The sequence below is a fragment of the Antrostomus carolinensis genome, unplaced genomic scaffold, assembly GCF_000700745.2.
Source record: "Antrostomus carolinensis isolate BGI_N321 unplaced genomic scaffold, ASM70074v2 scaffold4450, whole genome shotgun sequence".
NCBI lineage: Eukaryota > Metazoa > Chordata > Aves > Caprimulgiformes > Caprimulgidae > Antrostomus > Antrostomus carolinensis.
In genome coordinates this window covers 49,307-74,314 of record NW_010287711.1, presented here as the reverse complement: position 1 = coordinate 74,314, position 25,008 = coordinate 49,307, and the positions used below count along the sequence as shown (strand labels likewise).

The 25,008-nt window shown below is 39.2% G+C and overlaps 1 protein-coding gene across 1 annotated transcript in view; it reads right to left on the bottom strand.

The window, feature by feature from the left end:
- Window positions 1–4,139: 4,139 nt before the first annotated feature.
- The window catches only part of UPF2 (UPF2 regulator of nonsense mediated mRNA decay), a 63,521-nt gene continuing 42,652 nt past the window's right edge, over window positions 4,140–25,008 (bottom strand). Inside the window, exons 16-21 of the mRNA XM_010163904.2 lie at window positions 23,602–23,706; window positions 22,611–22,709; window positions 21,754–21,921; window positions 17,138–17,279; window positions 13,807–13,927; window positions 4,140–4,670 (exon numbers count right to left, since the gene is read on the bottom strand). Coding sequence (XP_010162206.1) covers window positions 4,661–4,670; window positions 13,807–13,927; window positions 17,138–17,279; window positions 21,754–21,921; window positions 22,611–22,709; window positions 23,602–23,706 — 645 coding nt within the window. The 3' untranslated portion in view covers window positions 4,140–4,660. The remainder of the gene's footprint in view (window positions 4,671–13,806; window positions 13,928–17,137; window positions 17,280–21,753; window positions 21,922–22,610; window positions 22,710–23,601; window positions 23,707–25,008) is intronic.

The following is a 25,008-nucleotide window of genomic DNA, read 5'->3' as shown; positions in this document are numbered from 1 at the left end:
ACCTTCTAGTCCCACCCCCCTGCCATGAGCAGGGTCACCTTCCACTAGACCAGGTTGCTCAAAGACTCATCCAACCTGGACTTGTACACTTCCAGGGAGGGGCAAGGGTGGGGGCAAGTATATTTTATATACATATATAAAAAATCCCTACACAGATTATTCTTGAATCTGTAGATAAGAGCCAACTCACACACACACAACTGCATGTCTATGAGGACAGCTGGTCCAATTCTATCACATTACAACACTGCAGGGTAGAGAAAGAAGGTCAATGCCACCAGCTGGAGTTCAAGGTGTTGCCCGGGAGCACCGACATCCCCTGTGAACCCAGCACTCTCTGCTTGTGGAGCTTCCCAGCCACCTCGGCTCCATCCCGCAGCAAGGACCAACACAGCAGCTCAGCTCCAATGGGCTTTCAAGTGATGTGCCATAAATCATGGAGTCACAGAAGGGCTTGGGTTGGAAAGGACCATTGAAGCTCATCCCTGTCGTGGGCAGGGACATCTTGCACTAGACCAGGTTGCTCAAAGCCTCATCCAACCCGGCCTTGAACACTTCCAATGGTGGTGCAGCCACAACTTCTTTGGGCAACCTGTTCCAGTGTCTCACTACTCTCATCATAAATAATTTCTTCCTTATGTCCAATCTAAAACTACCTTCTTTCAGTTTAAAACTGTTGTCCCTTGTCCTGTCACTACAGGTCCTGGTAAAAAGTCTCTCTCCATCTTTCTTAAAAGCTTCCTTCAGGTACTGGGAGGCCGCTATAAGGTCTCCCCGGAGCCTTCTCTTCTCCAGGCTGAACAGCCCCAACTCTCTCAGCCTGTCCTCATAGGAGAGGTGCTCCAGCCTCCGGGATGCTGTAGGGTGCCTCTCATTGCGTCTCATAGACTTAGGTGTCTATGAGGTACAATAAGAGGGACTTCATTCCCCCAGTCCCTGCCTTGAGATTTAGGTGCTGGAGAGACGCAGGAAGAGACGTTACCATTGAAAACAGAGACAAAAAAATGGTTGAGTACAATCACACAACACATTTTCTGGCTGTCAGCAAGCCAGCAAAATGAGCCTCATATCGGTGAAGACACAACTTCAAATGCCTGGACCTGACTTGAGTCCAAATTCTTTCCAGAGGACGATAAGATAACAGAAATCTTTTACGCAATCGAGGACATGAAACAATTTCTCCTTCATCTACGTACATTTTTCCAGATTTAACTATTCCCATGGACATTCAGGAACCTGCTTTAGAAATCCTCTTTGCAAGAGCGCCTTTGAATGGCATCTCTTCAGAAATGCTCCTGGGGAACATCTTTTCTCCCACCAAACGATGCCACAGCTTGGATTTGGCATGATTTCCCCAGTGACCTGTCACATCTGCAGGTCACTGTACTGTAGGAAAGAGCAGCAATGACAGTAGAGAAGGAGAGAAGGGGGCCTACAAGAAAGCTGGAGAGGGACTTTGGACAAGGGCAGGTAGTGACAGAACAAGGGGTGATGACTTCAGACTGGAAGAGGGGAGATTTAGATGAGACATTAGGAAGAAGTTCTTCACTGTGAGGGTGGTAAGACACTGGAACAGGTTGCCCAGAGAAGCTGTGGATGCTCCTCCCTGGAAGTGTTCAAGGCCAGGTTGGATGAGGCTTTGAGCAACCTGGTCTAGTGGAAGGGGTCCCTGCTGATGGCAGGGGGGTTGGAACTGGATAATCTTTAAGGTCCCTTCCCACCCAAACCATTCTATGATTCTATGATAATTTAATTAATTAAACATCCTGTGATCTCAATAAAGCATCAATATTAATAGACAACAGACAAGCACTGACCAAAATATGGGTTATTCCCCTGTTCCTGTATCAAAACCAGGCTGCTCACCTGACCCTTCTAATTCCATATTGTTTAAAGGAAGACAGAGGAAGTGCCTCCCAGAATCATGGGAAGACCCCAAACTATTTTCAACAAATAACTATGAAGATATTTCCACTGGTTCAAATTCCATCCAAGGCATTAGACTGACAGATAGAAAATCAAGCTAATGTGAATTCACAATTTATTTTTATGCAGTTATTCAATTTGGATAAATTAAGTGCCTTTGAAACTAAGCAGCATGTTGAAAATAGGAAGCTGACTTTAGTTTGAACCATAATTAGATGCTTAATTTGCTATTAGGAATTTTTAGCAGGGAAGTGGAAAATAGATTTGATCAATGGACACAGTCATATTGCTGTAGAAGACATTCCTGGAGGAGCTCCAAGTTACAAATGTGATTAATAAATTTTGTGTGGAAAAAATTGGTATGAGAAGAATCACAGGAGACTTGAAACAAAGATCTGGTCTTCCTACAAGGTGCTGCTCCTTACAGGGCACGCGCGTCCCACAGCCACGCCATGGAAAGTACCTTCTCTGGGCTCAGAGGCGGCGGTACCTGGACACTGCTGTGAGCAGGTGGGGCTTTTGGGTGCACACACACATTCAGGATACTCTCCTCCTCACAACATGAGATCTGCCAGAAATAGAGAAACACATTTACGGGTGATGTTATAAAAACTTCAGTCTGTGCTCTGCAAACTAGAAGTTGTCCATCACCAACCTGGCCAGTGAGGTCCTCGGGGAAAACGTGCTCTGAGGATTCCAGCACTTCTCAGTCCCCGACTGCAGGAACAGCACGTGCAGGGAAGAAGCAGACCTAAGGCTGCACTTGCAGGTTTTCCACTGTCAATGTTCAATTCTGTGATTAAATAACAGAACTCTACGCAGGTCTATTTTAAGAACCTTGACTTCCCTCCAAAGCTTCACTGGCAAGCTTATGCACTTTAAAATTCCCTGTAAGTGCCTGACCTAACAGTAACTAGCCAAAGCAGAAGACTGCTGTCTTTATTTCAGGACTGCCTGGTGAAAACAACAACAGAAACACTATTTGGCCACAATTTCACTGATGTTTTCAAGCAAATTATCACCAAGAGGAGTTCTCCTCCTCTCTGGGGTTGATCCACGTATGCTCCACCACAGCGTTTCACCCTTTCAAACTTCAGCACACAAACTGAGATGTCAATGCAATGAGCCATGAGAGAGAACTCCACTATTATTAATTTAGCCAAATCCAATTTAATTCAGGTTAAATTTAATACGTCACCTTATGTCAAGTGACATGATCTCTGCTTCACAACTCCTTGCTAAACAGTAAGAAAACCTTGCATTTACTAAGGGTGATGTTTCTTGGGGCAGGAATCCTCCTGCTCTGGTAAAATGCCATTTATTTTTACATTGCACTGTCCAAGCTACAGCCCCACCATACACCACAAACTCTTCAAAACATCATTCCGTAAGAACAAAGTGAATGGAAAGAGACAGACACCAATTCTAAATTACAACACTTTATTGCAGCATTGGCAAAGGTCAGATTTCTGAAGCTGGTGAAGATCGGGCGGCATTTCTGTATGAAATGTTACAATTTTACAAGTCTCTCTTCCTACATGCAGAAACCAAAAACAGTGGTAAAAAGGATTTTTAAAAGAGCTAGAAAAAAGAATTAGTAGTAACATACAGATGAGCTCTTTAACTCAGTTAACTACCTCTACCTGAAAGCAAACAAAAAACTATGCTAATAAATAACGGATTGTCAGAAACAGACCAAGAAACCTCATTTCTACTTAGAAAAAAAATAAAAATTCTACTTGTTTCCAGACTTAAATCTTTTTTTTTTTTCTTTTTTAAAACTTTTGTTTGTTTGTTTCAATAGACACAGAGGCTTATCAACCCATGAAGATCAACAAAATATTTGGATCCACTCCTTGACATCCTCCTGTTATGCTGACTGGCACATTTTGGTTTTCGATGATACATACAATGGGCTCAACTATATCCCTGTCCTTTGGCTGGTGTCAGGCTGTTCCAAGCAGCACGAGTCAACACCCCCTGTTAACTTCACATTCTGTTTTAAACCTTAACAGACATTTCACCTCCTTGGCTCTTACGTTTTTCACCCCTCCCCATTCCCCACTCCCTCTTTCTTGCTCCTCTGGCAGCAAAAGGCGATTCCTTAACCAACAAACTTTCTTGCTGAGGAGTGTTTGATAAGAAGTTTTCCTACTTGTCAGGGTTTTTCTTTTAGATTTCACCATTTGCTCTACATTTTTCTACTGTAGATTTTCAAGCCCCCAGAAAATATCCTTCCAACACAAAGTGCTCGATTCAGAGATAACGTAACTTCCATCAAATTTAGAACTTGTTTCTCCCACATACTGAGCTGTCAGAGACCTTTTCCGTTCCAGTGTAATCCATCTGAACTTCAGGTTGATCCTTGTTTCCACAGAGTTGCTCACTGGTTGAGTTAACCATCTCATCCATGTACTTCTGCTCTTATGAGAAAATTAACCCTCAACGCGGCGGTTCCCGTAACAAAAAGCTTTTTTTTGGGTTTTTTTGCCCCTTTGTTTTTTTTTTTTGTAGGCCATGACTGGAAGCTTCCACTTGTTCTGCGTGGGTTTGGGGGAGAAGAGGGGAGGCTGTTGGTTCTGCCCCACGGCCCCAGCCTGTCCCAGGTTTCGATTCTGAACGCTCTAGACTGACATGCTGAGATGTGTCCACTGCTCTCATTTAATCGCTGGAGGACTCCACTATCCACAACATCAGAGATACAGGACCTAATGAAATGACACTTGCTGCTGGATCAACGTCTCCTAAGAAAAGAAAAGAGAAGAAAAAAATAGTTTAATATGAAATATCCAGTTCTGTGTGGGTTAGCAACCACTGGAATCAACTGCTGGCGATTTTGATACTCGTTTAACTTCTAACATATTAAAGTTACATATTACAATTGTCTGCACAAACTTTTAAAGAGATTACATCAGACAAAAGAAGGTTGATAATCTGTATCAGAAAAAGTCCCCTACACAATCTCAGCAGAGGAATCTAAAATTGTTCAGAAATAGTTGCCTTATCCTCCCAAGATGAGAAGCCAAACTAAAGCGCGCAGCTGATTTGTGAGTTTGTTGAAACACAAGTCATTTTAAATAGCATTCTTTTTTTTGTACTCAATTTCTTAACGTTTACAAGTACTGCAGAAATTTTAGAGGCCTTTCTAGCATCAAACAGTTGTTTAGAACATTTTTAGAGAGCAACAGTTCTGTTAAAACCTTGGATCATCCCTTGTTCATGAAAAACACGTCCCAACCCAGAAGAAGCCACATTTAATTCTGTTAAGAACATATATATGCATTGAAAAGTGACACCGATTTGCAGACACAGGTTACAACGAGACCAGACTAATCTAGCAGTAACACTAATTAGTATCATCATCTTCAGCACAACTGTCAATTACTGTATCTGACCTGTTTCCAGTTGATTTCTAGCCTGCAAATTAAAGTTTAGTAGTGTAGTACAAAGCAAACTAAAAAAATTAGACATTTACAATTATGAGAAAGCTCCAGGGCTACACACCCAAGTCCTTTACCACGTAAACAAAACAGTTAATGTTTCTTTACATCAGTGCATAAACCTCCAGCATTGGTTGAATGGTAATTTAATCTAAATCTAGTTTTTATTGAAAATCTTGCGAGAAAAATGCTCCAAGTATGTTAAACTGGATATAGTAACTCCTGCATTGCTTGTCACAGATAAAGCTTTCATGGTAATTCTCTATTCTGATGTATTTGATAATATTTGTATTATTTCTTATGTATTTGTGCAGTAGTTCTTTATTCTTATTTTATTTGTATTTCTTATTCTGTATTCTTATGCGTAACTCTTATTTGCTTTGTTTTGTTATCCAGTATTTGTGCTTTATTTAAACACGCTGAAAATTTCTGTCAGGAAGCACTTAGCTGATGCATCACTAGAACTTACTGCAGTGCTGTTCTGTTACTTGGTTTTAACCATCTCTTAGTGTTACTTAATATAAGGTTCCAATTCTTTGTGGCACACTTGAGATCAGGAACATTTGCTATGTGGTTGCAAAAGAAAGGAAGTTTAATTTTAATATATTTAGTAGAAGGAGATTTCACTTGCCGAATGTTACAACTGAGAAGAAACTTCAAACATCAACGAATTGCAGAATTGTGCTTTTACCTCTCCATCTCCCTTTAAAAAAAGAATCCTGCCACTGATGGGGAGGGAAGGAGAAAGGCCAGGACTTGCTGGATGTATCTAACTTGGTAGAAAGGACTCCTACCCAGATCAGCAGCTGCCGTGGCGTGTTGGTGGCAGATAAGGCAGAATGAGCCGTGTTTCAGTGGATTAGGGGCAAGGTGCTGCTGGGTAAAAACCTTAGTAGCAGCTTTTCCAAAAACAAGCATTCACGTGACATTTCTCTCCAAAACTAGTAAACTCGATCCAAACTGATATTTGGCAAGATCAAACTTTGTACATAGTTGTAATTAAAAACTCCTTAAACTCTATGTGCAAAATTAATCCATCTTTTTGCCATTTACTCCCTCGCCTCCCTTCCCTGCTACCAACACAGTTACTAATTTGTGTTGAAATGTTCTCCACACCACTGCCTAAGTGGTAACACTACCTACACACTCCATGCCATGGAGAAACACAGATTCACTTTTACCTACTCATGGCTGGAGCAGAAAACCACACAGAGAGGTTACATCATAGTATAGGCTAGGAAATAATGGCAGATCCATTGCATACAGGAAGGTGGCAGAATTCAAGTCAGCAAGACAATTTTATGCCTTAAATTGAAATGTGCTCAGGAGAATACAGGTGACATATGCAATCAATTCCCTTTTGCACATCACTGACATCACAAGATCACAAAAACATTCTAATTATTTCTTAACATGCAAGATCTTTGAGATAAAGTTAAACACTTCTCCCAAACCCCTTCATGTCCTACAGCAACTGACAACATTTTACGTATTTCTGGAGTTATGTATGTAACCAAGCCAACAATATCCTGGGCCGCATCAAGAGAAGCGTGGCCAGCAGGTCGAGGGAGGGGATTCTTCCCCTCTACTCTGCTCTTGTAAGGCCCCACCTGCAGTGCTGCATCCAGTTCTGGGGCCACCAACACAAGGAAGACAGGGACATACTGGAATGAGTCCAGAGGAGGCCACCAGGATGATCCGAGGGCTGGAGCACCTCTCCTATGAGGACAGGCTGAGAGAGTTGGGGCTGTTCAGCCTGGAGAAGAGAAGGCTCCGGGGAGACCTTCTAGTGTCCTCCCAGTACCTGAAGGGGCTCCAGGAAAGCTGGGGAGCGACAGAACAAGGGGAAATGGCTTTAAACTGGAAGAGGGGAGGTTTAGATGAGATATTAGGAAGGAATTCTTCACTGTGAGGGTGGTCAGACACTGGAACAGGTTGCCCAGGGAAGTTGTGGATGCCCCCTCCCTGGAAGTGTTTAAGGCCAGGCTGGATGAGGCTTTGAGCAACCTGGTCTAGTGGAAGGTGTCCCTGCTGATGGCAGGGGGATTGGAACTGGATGATCTTTAATGTCCCTTCCAACCCAAACCATTTTATGATCCTGTGATTCACATATTTCAGGCACCTTCCTTCTCCAAACACCTCCTCTGAAACCTCATGTGCTGCTTCACTTTTCATGAGTAATCTCAGCTTTGGAGCCCTCCCTTCTCTCTCTCTCCTAATCACATTAACCAAAAACAGGAACATGAAAGAGAAGCACAATGAACACCTGAAATGTATTTTTCTGTTTTGTGTGTTTTATTCTGCTGAACACATTTTCTTGCTTTCAGATGCATGAGCTTCAGCAGGGGGACTGTTCTTAAAGAGGAAAATGGAAAACAACCTCTGAAGTTCAGACTCCTGCTCTGAGCTGCTCCCCTCATGGACAGCAGAGAACTTACAGAAACTGATCTTTGCTTTCAGCTCTCCTCCCACAAAAGAGGAATAATGTGATCAGCAGGACCAGAGAAGTTGTACTGGGCACTGGTGAGGCTGCACCTCAAGTGCTGGGTTCAGTTTTGGGTCCCTCACTCCAAGAAGGACATGGAGGTGCTGGAGCGTGTCCAGAGAAGGGCAACGGAGCTGGGGAAGGGTCTGGAGCACAAGTGTGATGAGGAGCGACTGAGGGAGCTGGAGTTGTTTAGTCTGGAGAAAAGGAGGCTGAGGGGAGACCTAATTGCTGTCTACAACTCCCTGAAAGGAGGGTGGAGAGAGGTGGGGGTTGGTCTGTTTGACCAAGGAACAGGTGACAGAACAAGAGGAACAAGGGCAGTTGAGTTTGGATGTGAGGAAGAATTTCTTTGCTGAAAGGGTTCTCAGGCATTGGAAGGGGTTGCCCAGGGCAGTGGTGGAGTCCCCATCCCTGGAGGGATTGAAGAGTCATGTAGACACAATGCTGAGGGACATGGGTTAGTCGGGGACTTGTCAGTGTGAGGTTAATGGTTGGACTCGATGATCCATTTCCAATCAAGGCAATTCTGTGATTCTGTGAAAACTGGCCTTTGAGAATAAACAGTATGCACATGTTCCTTTATACTGGCAAGAGAAGAAAGATACTGGAGAGTACCAGCTTAAGTCCTGGGAACCTTAAATTCAAGTACCTGCCATGCCACAGTCAGCTTCTTTCCTGTCTCACAGATCTACGGAACTGGACAAAACATCACTTGTCTTCCACATGGGTGTGTGTATGTTCACATATCAGGCCGTGTGGTGACTTGATTCCACAGTAAAGAATGCAGTATCAGAGATTACAGACATATTGCACATTAATGCGGGCTGGAGAGAAATTTCAACAAATGCAGAGGTGTTTAAAGTCATTCTAAAGACATTATTACTGCTGGTGTGACTAAGTTCCCAACAGCAGAATTGGAAATTACATTCTGTAGAATGTTAACCTAGCCCTTTCTGTGGAAAAAAAAAATGTACCATTGGATTTTAAGTAACTGTTATCAATTTAGCTGTGCAAGAATACATTCTCTGGAACAATCGTATTTCAGATTGTTCAGCATGTGTTCCTAGACTAATAAAATACTAAGGTGCCCTGGTCATTTCCTAACATTCCTAACGAATCTGAATTATCAACTTCCATACTGTAAACATCACCGATTCAAATAATCCACAAAAGCTAGGCTCACTCAAGCAAGAGAAGCTTAAATTGTTCAGGTTATTTTATATTCTCATCTGTTCAACAAAAATAAAATACTCTGGCAAAATTAAATCAAAGTCACATTATGCAGAGGGGCCTGTTATCAGGAAGGTATTTTGAGGCTTGGTAGTTTCCAGAAAGCCATAAAGTTTATTTGGGTTTGTTGGTTTGATTTTTTTTTCATTTATGTATTTATATTGAAATAACTTTTTTAAACAAAGAGTCTTTCTAAATGACTATGCTAATAAATATAATCTTGCCACGCTTTCCCTCTAAATGCTGATTGTGATCAGGTCTCTCTGCACCTTTGCTATATGGGTTAGACTTGCATGTACATTTGCAGAGCCCAACAAGCACCATGTTGCACCAGGACTTGGCTTTTCTTGTTTTATTTTGTTCAATTCCAGTGCAGTGCACCAAAAGAAGCTGCAGGATTTGGAAACCCCCCCTTCATATTCCTACCCTGGGCTCTCATCCCACAAAAGGGCTGAAAAGGGTGGCTGGAATTTCTCTGTTGAGGTTGAATGGCTTTCATGGAAAGCTACACTAGCATGTGTGTATTAGGGAAAAGGATGTAGTACAGGATCATGAATGACAACTGAAAAGAGGTCAAGATTAAAATACTCATAAAAAAGATGGTAAAGAATAAGGTGAACTGAGCTAGCACACAATTACGTAGAGCACTTAAATTTTTACTGTGTATAATATCTAGAATGTGAAAGATGGGAGTCATTTCATCATTAAAAAAATCTCTGAAGCACAAGCAAAATATTAGTGCTGAAGTGATGACCTCTCCATTTTTTTTTTTTTTTTAAATACAAGAGAACATTGACAACTAAAGATTTCAAAAGCAGCATGATGTACCAAGGGATAGATCTGTCAGTTGGAGACAGTGCCACACCAACACCCAGGAGTGTGTCTGGGTTGAGACAATGACAGGCTATGACAAGCAGCCAGACTGAGGCTAACAGAAACATCAGATTTAGGCTGCCCAAGACTTCTGGTATGTCAGCAAGAAGTAAATTCATGGTTTCAAAATATAATCTCTGTCAATACATCACTATAAAGCAGGTGAGGTATGAAGTGTGTTTGTCCAGTAGCTGAAACAGGAAATCATGTTAAATTCACATTTTTCCTTATTCTCCATACTCTGATTTTTCAGCATTAATGAAAGACTCTATGAGAATGTTTAGCTAATAAAATTCTAGCATCCTGTTATTACTTTTATGCTTCATTTTTCTTATTAAATGAGTTAAAGAGAAAAAGGAATCAGATGCAAATAGGAGACCTGAAATTACCAATTAACTTGAATATGATTTAGTTTGTCAGCTTACGTCTGCATCCCCAAGGGGCTTTTTGACACAGACGGGTCCTCTTACTACACTGTCAAAACAGCAGTGAGTTTTGAGGTTACTGCTTTTAATAACGAGAGGTTTAACAAGTTAAAAAACTTCTTAGTAAGGCCCACTTCTCTATGGTCAAATTTCCCACTGCAATTCTTTTTTCTTTCTTGGTAATCAATGTTTTTAAACAGGTTTGGTAAAATGTGGTTGTTTACATTTCACTTTACAAGCAAGACATTTAATGGACCTCAATCCTCTTCCAAAAAAGTTTTTCCTTTGTTTAAAGTGAGAGGCTGTTCTCTAGAGCTGTAAAAGAATATTTTCATAATCTCATCACCAAAAAAAAAATTTTTTTTTTTTTTGTAAATTTTGTGTTTCCTGAAGATATCAGTTTAACAGCTTGATAGCCAAAGTCTTTTTTTAATACACAAATGCTACAGAACCAGAGGCAAGAGTGAGAATTGTTGCCTGCCCAGTTCTGCTGAAGCAAGGACTCCTATTTTAATGGAGTCACCATAAGTTACGAGTCCCAAGAAGAATCTCCTCCTTGTAGGTTTAGCAAGTCTTAAAACCTGAGGCTGTACAAGCAGGCAATTACAAATAAACAGCAATTAATGCCAATTTTTGATCCAGCATTTTGCACGTGCTAAATAAGAAGAAAGTTTGATTTATTGAATCTTGATAATAAGAATTCTCTGATCTTTAAGGTCCCTTCCAACCCAAACCATTCTATGATTGTATGAATCTGACAAAGCCTGTAAAACTCACTGCATTTAACTCAATACAGAAAAAGGACATTAATAGCTAACAAATATAAAGTAAACACTGCAAAAGATTTCTCTCTTGTTTTTTAACAAAACACGTGCTGTATAGCCACAGCCATTGATTCAGTCTGTGTGGTTATCACAGGCAAAGGGGACAGCACATTTAGGGGTGGTTTTAGGTTTTTTTGGTTTTGTTTTGGTTTAGAACCTCGGTAGACCAAAACAGAATCACAGAAAAATGTAGATTCAAGGGCCCTCTGGAGGTCATCTAGTCCAAATCCTGCTGTGACAGCAGGGCTAATTGCAAAGCTAGGTCCAGTTGTTCCAGGCTAAAAACATCTGAGAGAACCCAATGCTGTCTTCATTAATTTTTGAATCATCCTGACAGGTAGATCTGGATTTAATGTTCTAAAAGATGCTTGAAACACAGTGCTTAGGATGTGTTTATCTACACAAAAGTAATGGTAAAAACACCAAATTGATTTATCTACTCTTAACACTACTTCTAATGTAAGAAAGTCCTCATCCCAACCTTCGCTGTCAGCATCTGTCAGATGGTATGTTACAATAGAATCAGTCAGGAGATTTACTTGCTCAAATTACTCCTATCCTCAGGAAATAAAAAGCTGCATACCTTGAAGAAAATAACACACATTCTTATTTCCAATAAATTTGAATTACTATTGCAAGAAAATAACGTATGGGTCGTCTTCATATATAAAGAAGAAACAACCCAACATAATTCACTCTTCTTGGAAGTGATAACATCTGTAATTACACAAATTGGTTCTATCGTGTAGGAAAGTGAAATATCTTCAAACATACACGAAAATTAATAGCTCAGTTCCTCTTTGCTCTCAGCAAACAGGGAGATACTCTAGTGTCCTCAGAGTCGACGGGGTAACTTAATTAAAACATGAGGGTAGTCTGGGCAGAGAGACTGCAGTTCAGCCTTCAGAGTCAGAAGACAATCTTCAAAATATGCTACAAATCACAAGCTCTGGAAGTGTAGGTGACAGATAATCCATACCAGGAGTGGCAAACCACTGGTGGACCCACAGTCCCCAATAAATCTCTTCTTAAATACCTTTTTGTGGGGGTTAAGAAAAGTATCATTCCCTTACTAACCTTACTACAGGTTAATATGGCTCAACTGATGCATGACTACAAGCCTGAGCGTTGCACTATACAACAAACAAAACATGCCTGCTAAAACAAACTTCCTGGTCCCTGTTCTGAGGAGCTTACAGATTAAAAGGAACAAACTGTAAACTACACAATACAAAACTACATTGCAAGCTCAGTCGCAAGCGCATGGCGCAGTTATTTGAACAAGCGAACACTACTTAAGCTGTTTGCTGGACAATGTCTGACCTGGTTCATGGTGAAGTCCTAGACTATATTTTTCCTAAAACATTTGAAAAAATCAAGAGCTTTTGGAAGAACTGCATTTTAAAAAGCCTGCATGTATCACATCTACTGGTTTAGCTGCTATGTTTAAAGAATAACTGCAGTGTGCTCCTCATACAGGTTGCAAAGCATTTGGGAGAGGTGACTGAAAGAAGACTGCGTAGCCATTTGTGAAACACCTGCAAGCACGACAGCAATCCAGTGCAACTCAATGGTTTGTATTTCTATGACAGTATTAGGCCAGTGGTACAAAAAAATCTGAAAGGACAACACTGTTTATTTTATTGAGTTATATCTGGTTAATCTTTTAAAAAATATTTGTTTAAAAATGCAGTCTGTTTTCAAAAAAGAGGGTTTTTTTTTTTTATACCAGCAGTATCTGTCTAGGGTCTCAGTGGAGTGAGTGGATCATCAGTTACAAACTGCCTATAAAAATGTACCAGAAAGAAGCTGGCAATGTTACTGTAACACAGGAATACTATCTTACATGAACTCATTTCTGGTTTACAAAGACAGACCCATTAGTAGGTAAACTCTCCCTTCCCACTTGCTGTTCCCATCTATCCACCTCCAAAATTAACTGGGAAAAAGAAGAGAAACATGAAAGCAGACTCTGTTTCACCTGAAACTGTCTATTCAAATTTGTGCTGCAGGGTTAATGTAATGGTTTATTCTCAAGCTTACTCTGAGTGAGAGGAGACACACAGAGATATAAAAGCAGTAGAATGACTATTAAGCAATTCAGAATGGCCCTTTTCATGTCAATACTGTTTTTGGTATGCTCTTGCACACCGTAAGCAAAAGGTTCTCCTCCCCTCTCCTTGTCTATATTTACAATATTTTATTTCCATTCAGGGCTTCAAAAAATGAGATTTAGGTCACAAATTCACCAAACTGAAAAAGCACAATGGGAATTTCTCTAGATATTTTTGAGCAATCTTCTCTTCACTCTCACTGAGAAAGGAGATTTGCATCTTTTCCCCTATAAAGGGAGGCTCAGATTCTACCAGTCATTTCACAACTGAAAAATAAACTTCTGGCTTTCAAACCTCTGTCAAGGGCATATTTCCAGACATTGTGTTAAAAGCACAAAACACTGCTCAGCATTTTGACTGAATGCTTTAGAATGGAAAAAAACTAACAAATGCAGTTGCACTACACAGATCATTATCTGTTTCAATTATGAAGGTAATTACTTGCTTAGAACCAGAATTACCACATTTAAAGGAAGACAGTCCTACCTCCCACCAGTTTTAAAGATTAGATCTGCATTAGGTGCTCCCTTCGGATGCTGGTAACGAGGCCGTCGTTCACGATTCGTATTTGCCGGAGCTGGACGCTGTGCCAGAGACTGCAACATTTCTGTAATTTCACACAGAAGAAAGTTAAATACATTTTTATAAGTTGTTTTTTGGGGTTTTTTTTTAAGTTGAATTTACACAAGCATATCTCACTGCCATGTAGTAAAAGAGATATCTTATTTACACTTCGTTGTACTTTAGGGTTAACACTCCTCACGTTATTCCACAACAGCTAATCTTAAAAAGGTTCCCAAATTGCACAGACAGCTTTGACAAATCCAAGCTACCCCATAATATGAACTTACATTTCCAGCTGTTCTTACAGAAGGAACTGCCAGCAATAGTTTTCATCACAGGTGCTTAAGAAAGGAGCTGAGTCCTTTTCTTTCTAAACATATCAGCCACCACTTTTGTTATCAATGATCAAGGACAAAGCTTCACAGCAGTATGAAAAGCCACAACATTAAATTACCCCTAAATAGTATAAAAAATGGACAATGTTGCTGCCAATTAAAGACTCTGTGAAAAACCTGTCCTAAAATTAGGCACTGAGAAGGCAGGTATTTAAGTCTAAGCTAGCTATAATAGGATCCTTTTACAGAGAAGACAGGCATCCGAAGAGGGTGACTCAGCTGACCTACATCACACCAGCTGTCTCACAGATGGAGTTGTGCACTTTATGATCAGTGGGAAGAAACAGGTGGGTGCAGAAATCAGCCTACATTACCCAGTTTAGCCCTGGACATCCAACTTTTGGGCAGTTTAAGCTAGGTCAGTACTGAGTTTTGGCAACTGGTAAAACTTCATTTCTAAAATTTAACTTCATTTTTTTTAAACAATTAAAAATGACTCTTTACCAGGCTAAATTAATTGTTATTAAGTACCAAATATAATTATGAATATAATTATGAATACATCACAGGAACCTCCACGTAATCTGGCTCATATGTTAGTGCATCTAATGGAAAGTATTTCTGACAGTCCACCTGTGCAAGAATCTACATTGCTCAGCAGACAGATGGAATAAACGAAGGGGAAAAGTGGAATAAGATGTTAAACAGATTAAGTTTGAAAGTCTGCTCTGTCTGGTTCTCTAATCTCTGGTAATCTCATTGGAGACACATACTCATCACCTGCTAGAAACAAACACTACTCTCACAATGACTAGCACTGGGAAAAACTGGAGACTCTAATGAGATTTCCTCGCCATTTACAAAATGCACACGAAGCTTTCGGTAAATTATCCACCCAATCTCTGAGAAACTGGGAGACTATGAACAATTTAATATACAATAATGGTGTCAACAGCTAACAAACCACCTAGTCACGCTCTGCATACTCCCCTGTAAACACCTGGGAAGGGCAGAGAAAGCCATTCAACACACCAACAGTCTGTTATCGTAAACATCATGAAATAACATCCTTCAAAACAATTCTGTATGCCAGGAAAGATCTCAATTGGCAATGACAAGACTTGGGAAGAAAGTAAAAAGAGATGATGGTAAATTGCCAGCCAGGTGCTGGAAGCAAGCAATGAACAAGCAAGTGTGTGCATGTCTGTCTCTTCTGTTTTTCACTTTGTAGGTGAAAGAATATATTGGGGTTCATGAAAAGTCAGTAATTGAGAAGATAATAGAAGGAAGAAATGGCAAAGGAGCACAATGTGTTAGCTAGGCTGAAGGTATGTCACCCACCCTTGGTTTTAGTGAAGAAAAAAGTCATCCACACAGAAAAATACTAGTCTAAATTAGAGAGTCACCTAGTTCCCAATATTTCTTTAAATTAAAAATGTTTGTAATACTAATAAACATTGCTGAAGTATTAAGTAATTATATTGTACCACTTTGAAGTACCCTGGTGAATTTTCATCTGTTAGCTACCCTGTGCATATGAAAACAATCCAAATATACATTCAAATGTTAGGACAACCCTGAGGCATACTTTCAGAAATTGAGATTTCTTCCTCTATTGGCAACTTCAAAGCTTGAAACAAATTTAAAACCAACTCTTTCTTCCAATGTGTATGTGCCAACTTGTTACAGGCAAGGTGACTCTTCAAAAGTAATAATCAAATGCACAAAATCTAAATAAAAAATAGTTCCAGGGAGGAATGTAATTTAGCCTGTTTATGTCTGATTAAAATGCCCTTGTTAGTTTGGTTTTACTGTGTGTATTACCCAGGTTAATAAAAAAGAATCAACAGCTGTTTTTAAAAATTGTTGTCAATTATGTAAAAACTTATTTCTTCTGTGTTGATTTTTCCCCTATATTAATGCCTTATACACACAGTACCTAGAAAATACAGCACAGTTGTTCACAATCAAGTCCTAGATTAAACAGACTTATTTTAAAGATACCAACAAAGGCATAAAAACTCAAATGGTGAGGAAAATGATAATGAGGAAAAAACCACCAAAAAAAAAAAAAAATCTGAGAAAAGCACTTAAATGTCTAATTCTAGAGCCTACTGTTTCTCTTCCTTTTTCAGGAGTGGGCTTTAGAACAGTGCCTCAAAAAATAAATTTTTAAGCTGATTACAATGTTTAATACTAAGAATATATTGTGTTACCATTTCAGAGCTCTGTAGACACTCACTTTGGAAAAATACTCCTTTTTATAATTACAGGTTTAGTTCTCCTACTATCAAAGTTCTGAAAGGACTATTAGATTCCATAGTGCTTTTAGAGTTAAGAGCTGCTTTAATTTATATTTCCCATTTCTTGATTAATAATGACCTTTCACTAAATACCTTAAATGAGATTTCCTGCTAATTAACTACTTAGATTGTGATTACAACCAGACTGCAACATCTTAGGCTACCTTTTAGTATTCGCAAGTCTTAGCAAGACTAATGAAGATTCTAAATAACTTTGCCTATCAGTATCTAAAAAGTAGAGTTGCACAGAATTAATTCCTCTTGTATCCAACTCAACTGTCTTGCAGTAATGGAGACACTATGACAAAAAGATTAAATTTTATGTTACCTTATTTTTAAGGAAAAAAAAAATCTCAGTTCTTCTCTTCTCCCAAAATAAATTGAAATGGTGAGATTTATTGAAAACTCCCTTGCACAGAAGAGCTGTAAGAACTTCTTTGAGCACAGAATCCAGGGAATAAATAATGAATGACTGAAACTAAAATACAGGTTTTCCAAGAAATATTACAAATTAGCATTCAGAACTTGAGCTACTAATTGTAACAAATAATATTTTCTGTAGATCCATGAAAGCTCCTCTGAAAATAAGAGTTAAATACTTGGTGATTTTCTTACCCTGGTAGTCCTCTTGTTCTTGCCGTTCATTGATATCCAAAGTGAGCTTTTTCATCCTCATTCTCTCCTCCTGTTCAGCTTGCTGTTGGTTCCAGTGGTTTGCAGCAAGTTGGGAAGACATTGGTACATTTAGGATCTTAAACTGCAAATGAAAATAAGTTTTTAAGTGCCCATCACAGAAAAAAATGCCACAACCAATCCAATATACAGAAGGGTTGTGATTATTTCTAGGTTATTGTGGCGAGATACTTTCTACAAAAGTTTCTATTGGGAACTGTTTTTATTTTTTTTTTTTTTTTAACTCTACTTCACACGAGGAAGCACGAGAAAATACAAGCTATTCAGACCCCCTAAAGACACACAGAATGTACAAAAAAGGCTGATGTACTGCTAAGGCAAAAGACTATTACACACAGTATTTATGGGAACAAAACCAATTAACCTTCACCAGAAACACAAAACCATACGCTTTATTTCTCATTTTCATACAAGCCAATACCTTCACAATGAATTAAACTGCTCTTGAGAGAAAACCACTATAGCTGGCTCAGAAAGCTGCACCTCCCTCCAAAGGTCTCTGCCTTCCAAAGAGATGAAGCCCCTCAGCAGAGTTTCTACTATTTTCCCTTGTGATAACAGAGGAGAAACGCTCGAGGGTTTCTCTCCTATGAGGACAGGCTGAGAGTTGGGGTTGTTCAGCCTGGAGAAGAGAAGGCTCCGGGGAGATCTTATAGCGGCCTCCCAGTACCTGAAGGGGCTACAAGAAAGCTGGGGAAGGACTTTTCCTAAGGACAACTAATGACAAGACGAGGGGAAATGGGTTTAAGCTGAAAGAGGGGAGGTTTAGATGAGATATTAGGAAGAAGTTCTTCACTGTGAGGGTGGTCAGACACTGGAACAGGTTGCCCAGAGCAGTTGTGGATGTTCCCTCCCTGGAAGTGTTCAAGGCCAGGCTGGATGAGGCTTTGAGCAACCTGGTCTAGTGGAACTGATGGCAGGGGGGTTGAAACTGGATGATCTTTAAGGTCCCTTCCAACCCAAACCATTCTATGATTCTATGATTCAGAAATCCGCTGGCACTCCTTGGACGGTACTTTTCCTTTTACAAGTGATTCTAGTTTCACTGTGCTCCTTATTAGTCTGGAGACAATGGTGGTGCCAATTCAATCTTTTCTCCCTCCTCCTCAGCACTGGAACATCCACACTACGCATTCAACACATTATCTGATTTGCCATAAGCTACATTAAAGGTAAGCTTGGTACTACTCCTACAGAAGCACCTTCTCTCTGAAAAATATAGAGATTTTCAGAGAAGCATAGGGGAGATGCTTTCTTTTTCCTCAGACTCAGAAAATCCAAGTTTTTATTTTCACAGAAAAAGTCTGTAAAATTGTTTCAAAACAAAGAAATTATTCTTAATCTGTAACTGCAACAATATTTTTCAGAAACCCCTTAATGTTGAAGTTTGTGAATATATTTAGAGCAAAATTTTACTTCCCCCTTCAACTGCACATCCATTAGAAAGAAATATTTCCGTGCTGTAAGTAGGGTAACGCATTTAAGGATAATGGTTCTCAGAATTCCAGGAACTAGTCTGAATCCTGCTGCTTGTTCTTGTCATCTGAGATCTATTTCCACAGAAACCAAAGGAGGAGCAAATTGCTAACTGTTCTTTTCTGCTACGCTGTCAAAAGCTGCAGACAGAAAGATACATTATCAAAACCTCTGTTGAGAGGGTAGGTAGAAAAACAAAATCCTTACTGCACCTGGTTAGTATTTAGTGCAATAATTAAGAAATCTCAAGGTATCTATTAGATAGTAGTGCCCCACTAGCAGCAGCTGAATGATGAGTGTGAGAAGACACCAAGCACTCAGATGCAGCATTTGAAAATAAACAGTGTTTGAAACATTTAAGACAGACTCTTGCAAAGACTTGGAGAAAAACCTGGGTACAGTGAAAACCTACCAACAAGAAGTTTCTATTTTGTTGGGACAAAAGAGCTTTTTTTGGGAGGGCGGGTAATAGCCTATTATATTCAACATAAATACAAGCTTATTATTAAGCTGTGTGGGGAAGAATAAAAATGAAAGTTCTTGAAATTCCAACAGAAAAGTGAGCTTTAGTCACTTACAGCTGAACTACACGTTTCCAGATACTGTCAACTGAGCTTTACGCGAACTACACAAAGAACTAACCCATTAGCAGAATTTAATGATAAAAATCATTCCCTAGCTTCACCATTAAGCTCCTCATTCATCTTAATATGTCCTTCATATTTTGTCTGTTCTATGGATTTATCAGTTTAATAGGATGGGTAAGTTTTTTCAGACAGGATGCTTAAATAGAAGAAAGAAAAGTGAAACACAGAAGGGTGCAAATGAAAGAAACAGATACCATAAAACCAGACTGGTAATTAATAAAATATCACTGAGTCACTACCTCAAGGCAATCAGATGGCTGCCATCTGAAATCAAATCACTGATGACAATTACTAAAGGATATGATTAATAGCAAGCAAACAAAACACTTCCGATACAAGAGGTTTTTGATATACCTCTTCCACGTTTGGGTAAGATCTGTAAGATGGGGACTCCAACGTAGAAGATGGCAAACTGAAGAAAGATCTGAAAAATGATCTTTCAGTAGACTAGATTAGATCACAGATTTGATAAAAATGTCACTGAGATAAAGAACTGCACATTCAAGGACAGACTTGACGATTCTATGTATATTACCATTCTTTCAGGCAATCTTACCAAAAATCTTCTGAATGAAAGGAAATATTTTGTCTTGTCAAAGCTCCTTTTGACTGGTTTTTAAAAGCTGAAAATTTATAGCTATAACTTCACAGTAAAGTGCACTTTCATCAGATCAAACCTCGGTGCACATTCTGCTCATGCAGATTTAAAATACAGCACTATAAAAAAGAATAATTATTTTCTTTTCAACTCCACCTCTTCTTTCCTGCTTATTTTTCTATTGAAACCAACTACTCAGACGTATTTTTTTTTTCCTTGAACACAAAACTATGGACAAAGAAGCCTTTCATTGACTCAAGAACTGAAGTAGTCTATAAAGCAACTGTTTTCTACGTTTCTAGAAATTGAGAGGAGTTCTGGCAGGAAAAGCCTACTCCCAAAACCAAATACTGGGGGAGGAGCAGGGAAAGCTCCCGAACAAGTTCTGCTTTCTTTTCAAGCCACACGTCAGTGATACTTTCTCCTCACACAGAATATGAAGATCCTAAAATTCCTGGTCACTACAGATACTCCCAGTAAATTATCCTGAAAAAAAATAATCCCCACTCAAAACTTCTGTACACCATTTGTATACAACATTCAAGTTCCAGGAAAACAGAATAATCAAATGTGGGGAAATCAGTCAATTTCAAGTTCCCTACATTTGGTTATTCTGTTTTCCTGGAAATCAGTCAATCAGCACTACTAAACACCAGCCTGTATGTTCCCACTCAAATACGTATCACCACTTACATTTTCAGAGCACTTACATAGCACAGCATTTTCTTAACAGACTAGTAAGGCCTAAAACCAGATTTGGAATCGCACACACTCACTAGTTCAAGGGTTTTATGAAAACAGACCTCACTTTCTACATGGATTTTTAATCTGTCTTTCACATGAAGAAAGGGAAAGATTCCACATCAGCTTTTACACCTCAACTGTTACACTGCCATAATTCAGGTCACAGAAGTTAAAACAAAGCAATGGCATGGATGACTTAGATCTAAACACTTGAAAGGCACAGATGCATGGAATAAAACAACGCCTTGGTTTTGCTTTCCACAAAGTCACTAGAGTCATTTACTTTCATCATCATTTTATACAACCAAAAAGAAAAGGTTTCTTTAAAGGACCTAAACCATGAGGAGAAATGCATGTAGAATGTGTTAGGGATCGATTTGTACACTATGTATTTGCTGACCCAGCAAAGTTCAAATATATACTGGAGAAAAGAGCCAAGACAAATGTATAGCTTGGCCACATGAAGTAAGGGGTTTATTTATCAACATGATTTCCATTTCAGTTTCTCTGAGGAATTCACTCAGCACATTCTGGAAGAGTCTCCTAAAAAAGCCTTCAGAGATAACGACTTTTTTACAACTTGAACAAATTCAACCAAGTGGCAGTTACTTAGGAAATGGAATTTAGCAAACATCATATATCTTGATTTGAAGCTGAATGTGTTTTCAGAAAAAAAAAATCTGTAGAATCTTGAAGATTCTGGAATATTTTTTCTCCTTTTCTTTTTACTCCTTTTAACTTCCACCAACCACAAACATTCATTTTCAATAACTATGTTTAAAATACAGGTAAAACATATTACTGTCCCACTGGTGTGATCATGAAACATAATTAGTAATGGTATAATGTAACCACAGAATTTTCCTACATTATTTGAATTAACAGCCAAGAATTCCAAGAAACTACATATGGTATTCTCAATTGATCAAAATTAAGATGCCTGCATCCTAATCTGATAAAAAGATGAAGAAACAAAAAATTCTGGGACGACATAAAGTCACAGAGTGTGACTTTCAGAAAGTGCAAGGATTTTATTTGTTTAAGCGATATCCATACCTTACATGAACCCTTACCTGCTGTTTGTTGCCTTTTCGTGTTAACATGACAAATGGCATTGTGTCTCCAGACTCTGACTCTCCTTCCCCACCTCCAAGTGGGGGACCCTTCTTGAGCTGACTTTTGAGATGTAGAGGAATAGCAACATCCAACTGATGTACTTTAACAGACTCGCCACTCCGTTGCTATTAAAAAAAAGTAAATTCTATAAATGATCAGATGTTAAAAGTGGCAGCCAGTCTGGCCATGTCCGTATTTTCATGATTGAGAAAAGTTTTAACCTTCCAAGAAAACAGAGTAATATAGAAATAAATGTATTGGGCTTTATTACATTATCCTTTGATTTCCTTGCTTGTGAAGATAACTTCACCTTGTAAGGAAAGAAATCTAGAGACTTGATTAAATACACTTCAGGATGGACACTCTACATTCAAGACTTTTTTGTAGCATGTTGTTAACATATTCCTCACACAGGGCTTGCAATACTCAAATATTTACCAGATGTGACTAAAAAAAAAGGACTTAAATGCTATGTAAATTTGAATGTAGCTACATTTTAAACATATTAAAACCTAGGCTTGGATCATCTAAGATAAAGTCAGAAGCATTGCATAATATCTGATGCAGTTGTTATTTATTCTGTTAGCATGTCATATATTCACTGGGCAAACAATAAAATTAACAGCTTTTTTACTAAAAATTACTTATTCAAGCATGTCAAATGCAGAGAAGAGGCCAAAACAAAGAGAAAAAAATAACAATCCATGTTCTTTAGTATCGTAAAATAGGCATTAATCTTACTTTAAAAAAAAAAAATCAAATCCAGTTAGCTGTACAGCAAATTATATTAATTTAAGAAAATAAGCATTTATACCTGAAGATTTTCCAGCATCATTTTATCCAATGCCTGAATGAAGTCCTCATCTTCTGCACAAGGGACATGTTTAAGTCCTCCTCCTTTAATCATTACTTCCTATTGCAATGGGAAAAAAAACCAAAACCCAAACCACTTCTATTACAGTAGATCCAGAAATATGAATATTCAGTCTAGAAACAAGGGGAAAAAGTCCTTACTGCTTCCATATCATACATAATCAAAAGCTTAGGAAAAAAACTGTTAAAGAAAAAAGTTTTCAGCCTGGATTATTCTCTTGAAGAAGTATTTTCTGGTGTTTATGGCATCAATGTTTATGAAGGCTGGCCACTCATAACATTATGACATACTAGCCTATGTGTACAGATGCATATATACATATTCTAGACATGGCAACAATAGAAAGAAAATCTCTATCCCTACCACACATAATTTAACTATTTTGTCCATTAAATCCATAAAGCTTTTCAAGACAAACACTATCTGTCAGTTGTTCTATAACCATCATTACTTTCCTTACTATGTAACTGCAATTAAGGCTCAACCAATAGGTTCTTTTATAACAGATGTTACAATCTGCCAATCCCAAACCCGTACTTCAGGAATTTTACACTTCTTGGTTTGCCTCCTTTTCAGTTTTGAGGTCTAGTGGAGAGTAACTAGTTTACCTTGTGGTACCAGAGTGGTTTGCTACCATGGCTGGCATTGCAAAGCCATCATTTATGCAATCTTTTCCTGTCTAGCTACCTGTGAAAGCGCACAGTCCTGTGAAAACATGTTGTAGTGAAGTTGACAGCATAAATATTTTCAGGAGGTAATAGTGAAAGCTTGCAAATACAGAAATAAACTCTAAAACATATTTGAAAGAATAGCAGGGAGTGCTCTTGCTGTGCTTTCCCAGATATGTTATGAGCAGCACTGGCAAAAAACATTCAGTAAAGAAAACCAAAGGTGCAAGAGTCAATTAACTTTAGACAGTAACAATACATACTGTATTCTCCTCATCAGTTTCATTTTCTTTATTGGAGTCTGTAAGATAATCTGTGTTTTCTTCCTCTTCTTCTTCACCTTCTTCTTCCTCATTGTCAGAGCCCTCCTGAAATATTCAATGTTTTAAAATTTGAGAAGAGAATAACTTCTGTTTTAAAACACAAAAGGTCACTTGCATCTGATTTCTCATAAAAATTTTCTGCACCTTTCCTACCCTCTTCTCCTCATCTGAACCCATTTAGCTCAGTTCAGTCTTAGCAAATTTGTTATGTTTGGTATTTGATGTTTCAGTCTGAAATCACTCAGCTTTATCTGACATTTTTACAAATATACAGCAGAAAACTGGAAGCAGTGGCTGATACACCAGAGGGTTGGGCTGTCACTCAGAGGAAACTCAACAGGCTGGAGGAATGGACACACTGACAAGAACACATGAGGTTCAACAAAGGGAAATGCAAAGATCAGGAGCAATGCATCTCAGAAATGCATCTCAGGAGCAATAAGCCCATTCACTGACGCAGGCTGGAGGCTGCCCATCTGGAAAGCAGCTTGGCAGAGAAGGACCTGGAGTCCTGGTGGACAACAAACTGACCAAGAACCAGCAATGCACCCTTGCAGCAAAGCCAGCTGACTGCATCCTGGGCTGCCTTAGGAAAGTGTTGTTGACAGGTCAAAGCAGGTGATCCTTCCTGCCTGCTCAGCACTGGCAAGACATTTGGAGTGCTGCATCCAGCTCTGGGTTCTCAAGTACAAGAGAGACATGGACATACTGGAGAAAGTCCAGCAACAGGCTGTAAAGATGATTAAGGGATTGGAGCACCTGTCAGAGGAGGAGAGGCTGAGACAGGTAGCATTGGTTAGTCTAGAGAAGAGAAAGCTCAGGGTGGGGTGGGATGGCAGACCTCAATGTGTATAAATACCTGAAGGGGGGGAGCAAAGAAGAGGGAGTCAGACCCTTCTCAGTGGTGCCCAGTGACAGACCCAGAGGCAATGGACTACAGTTGAGAAATTTCATTTAAATATAAGAAAAAAGGCCACCTTTACTGTGATGATGTTTAAACACTGGAACAGATTGCCCAGAGGGGTTGTGGAGCCTCCATCACTGGAGATACTCAAACCCTGCTGTAGGTGACCCTACTTTGAGCAAGGGGGGTTGGACAAGATCTCCAGAGGTCCCTTCCCCACTCCCCAGCCATTTATGAATCTAGTAATATTATTGATTTGCAAGTAAAGGCACAAACCCAGCCAAACTTCAGTAACTTCAACGCTAAGAGGCATAGACTGAAAGAAAGCTTTCGTAAAAACCAACAAACCCAAGCATAAGGAGAAAAAGTGTTTCCTATTTCCTTGATTAACTCATTTTTTCATAACACTACCATTATCATGTCAACTTTGCTGTGTCATAGTG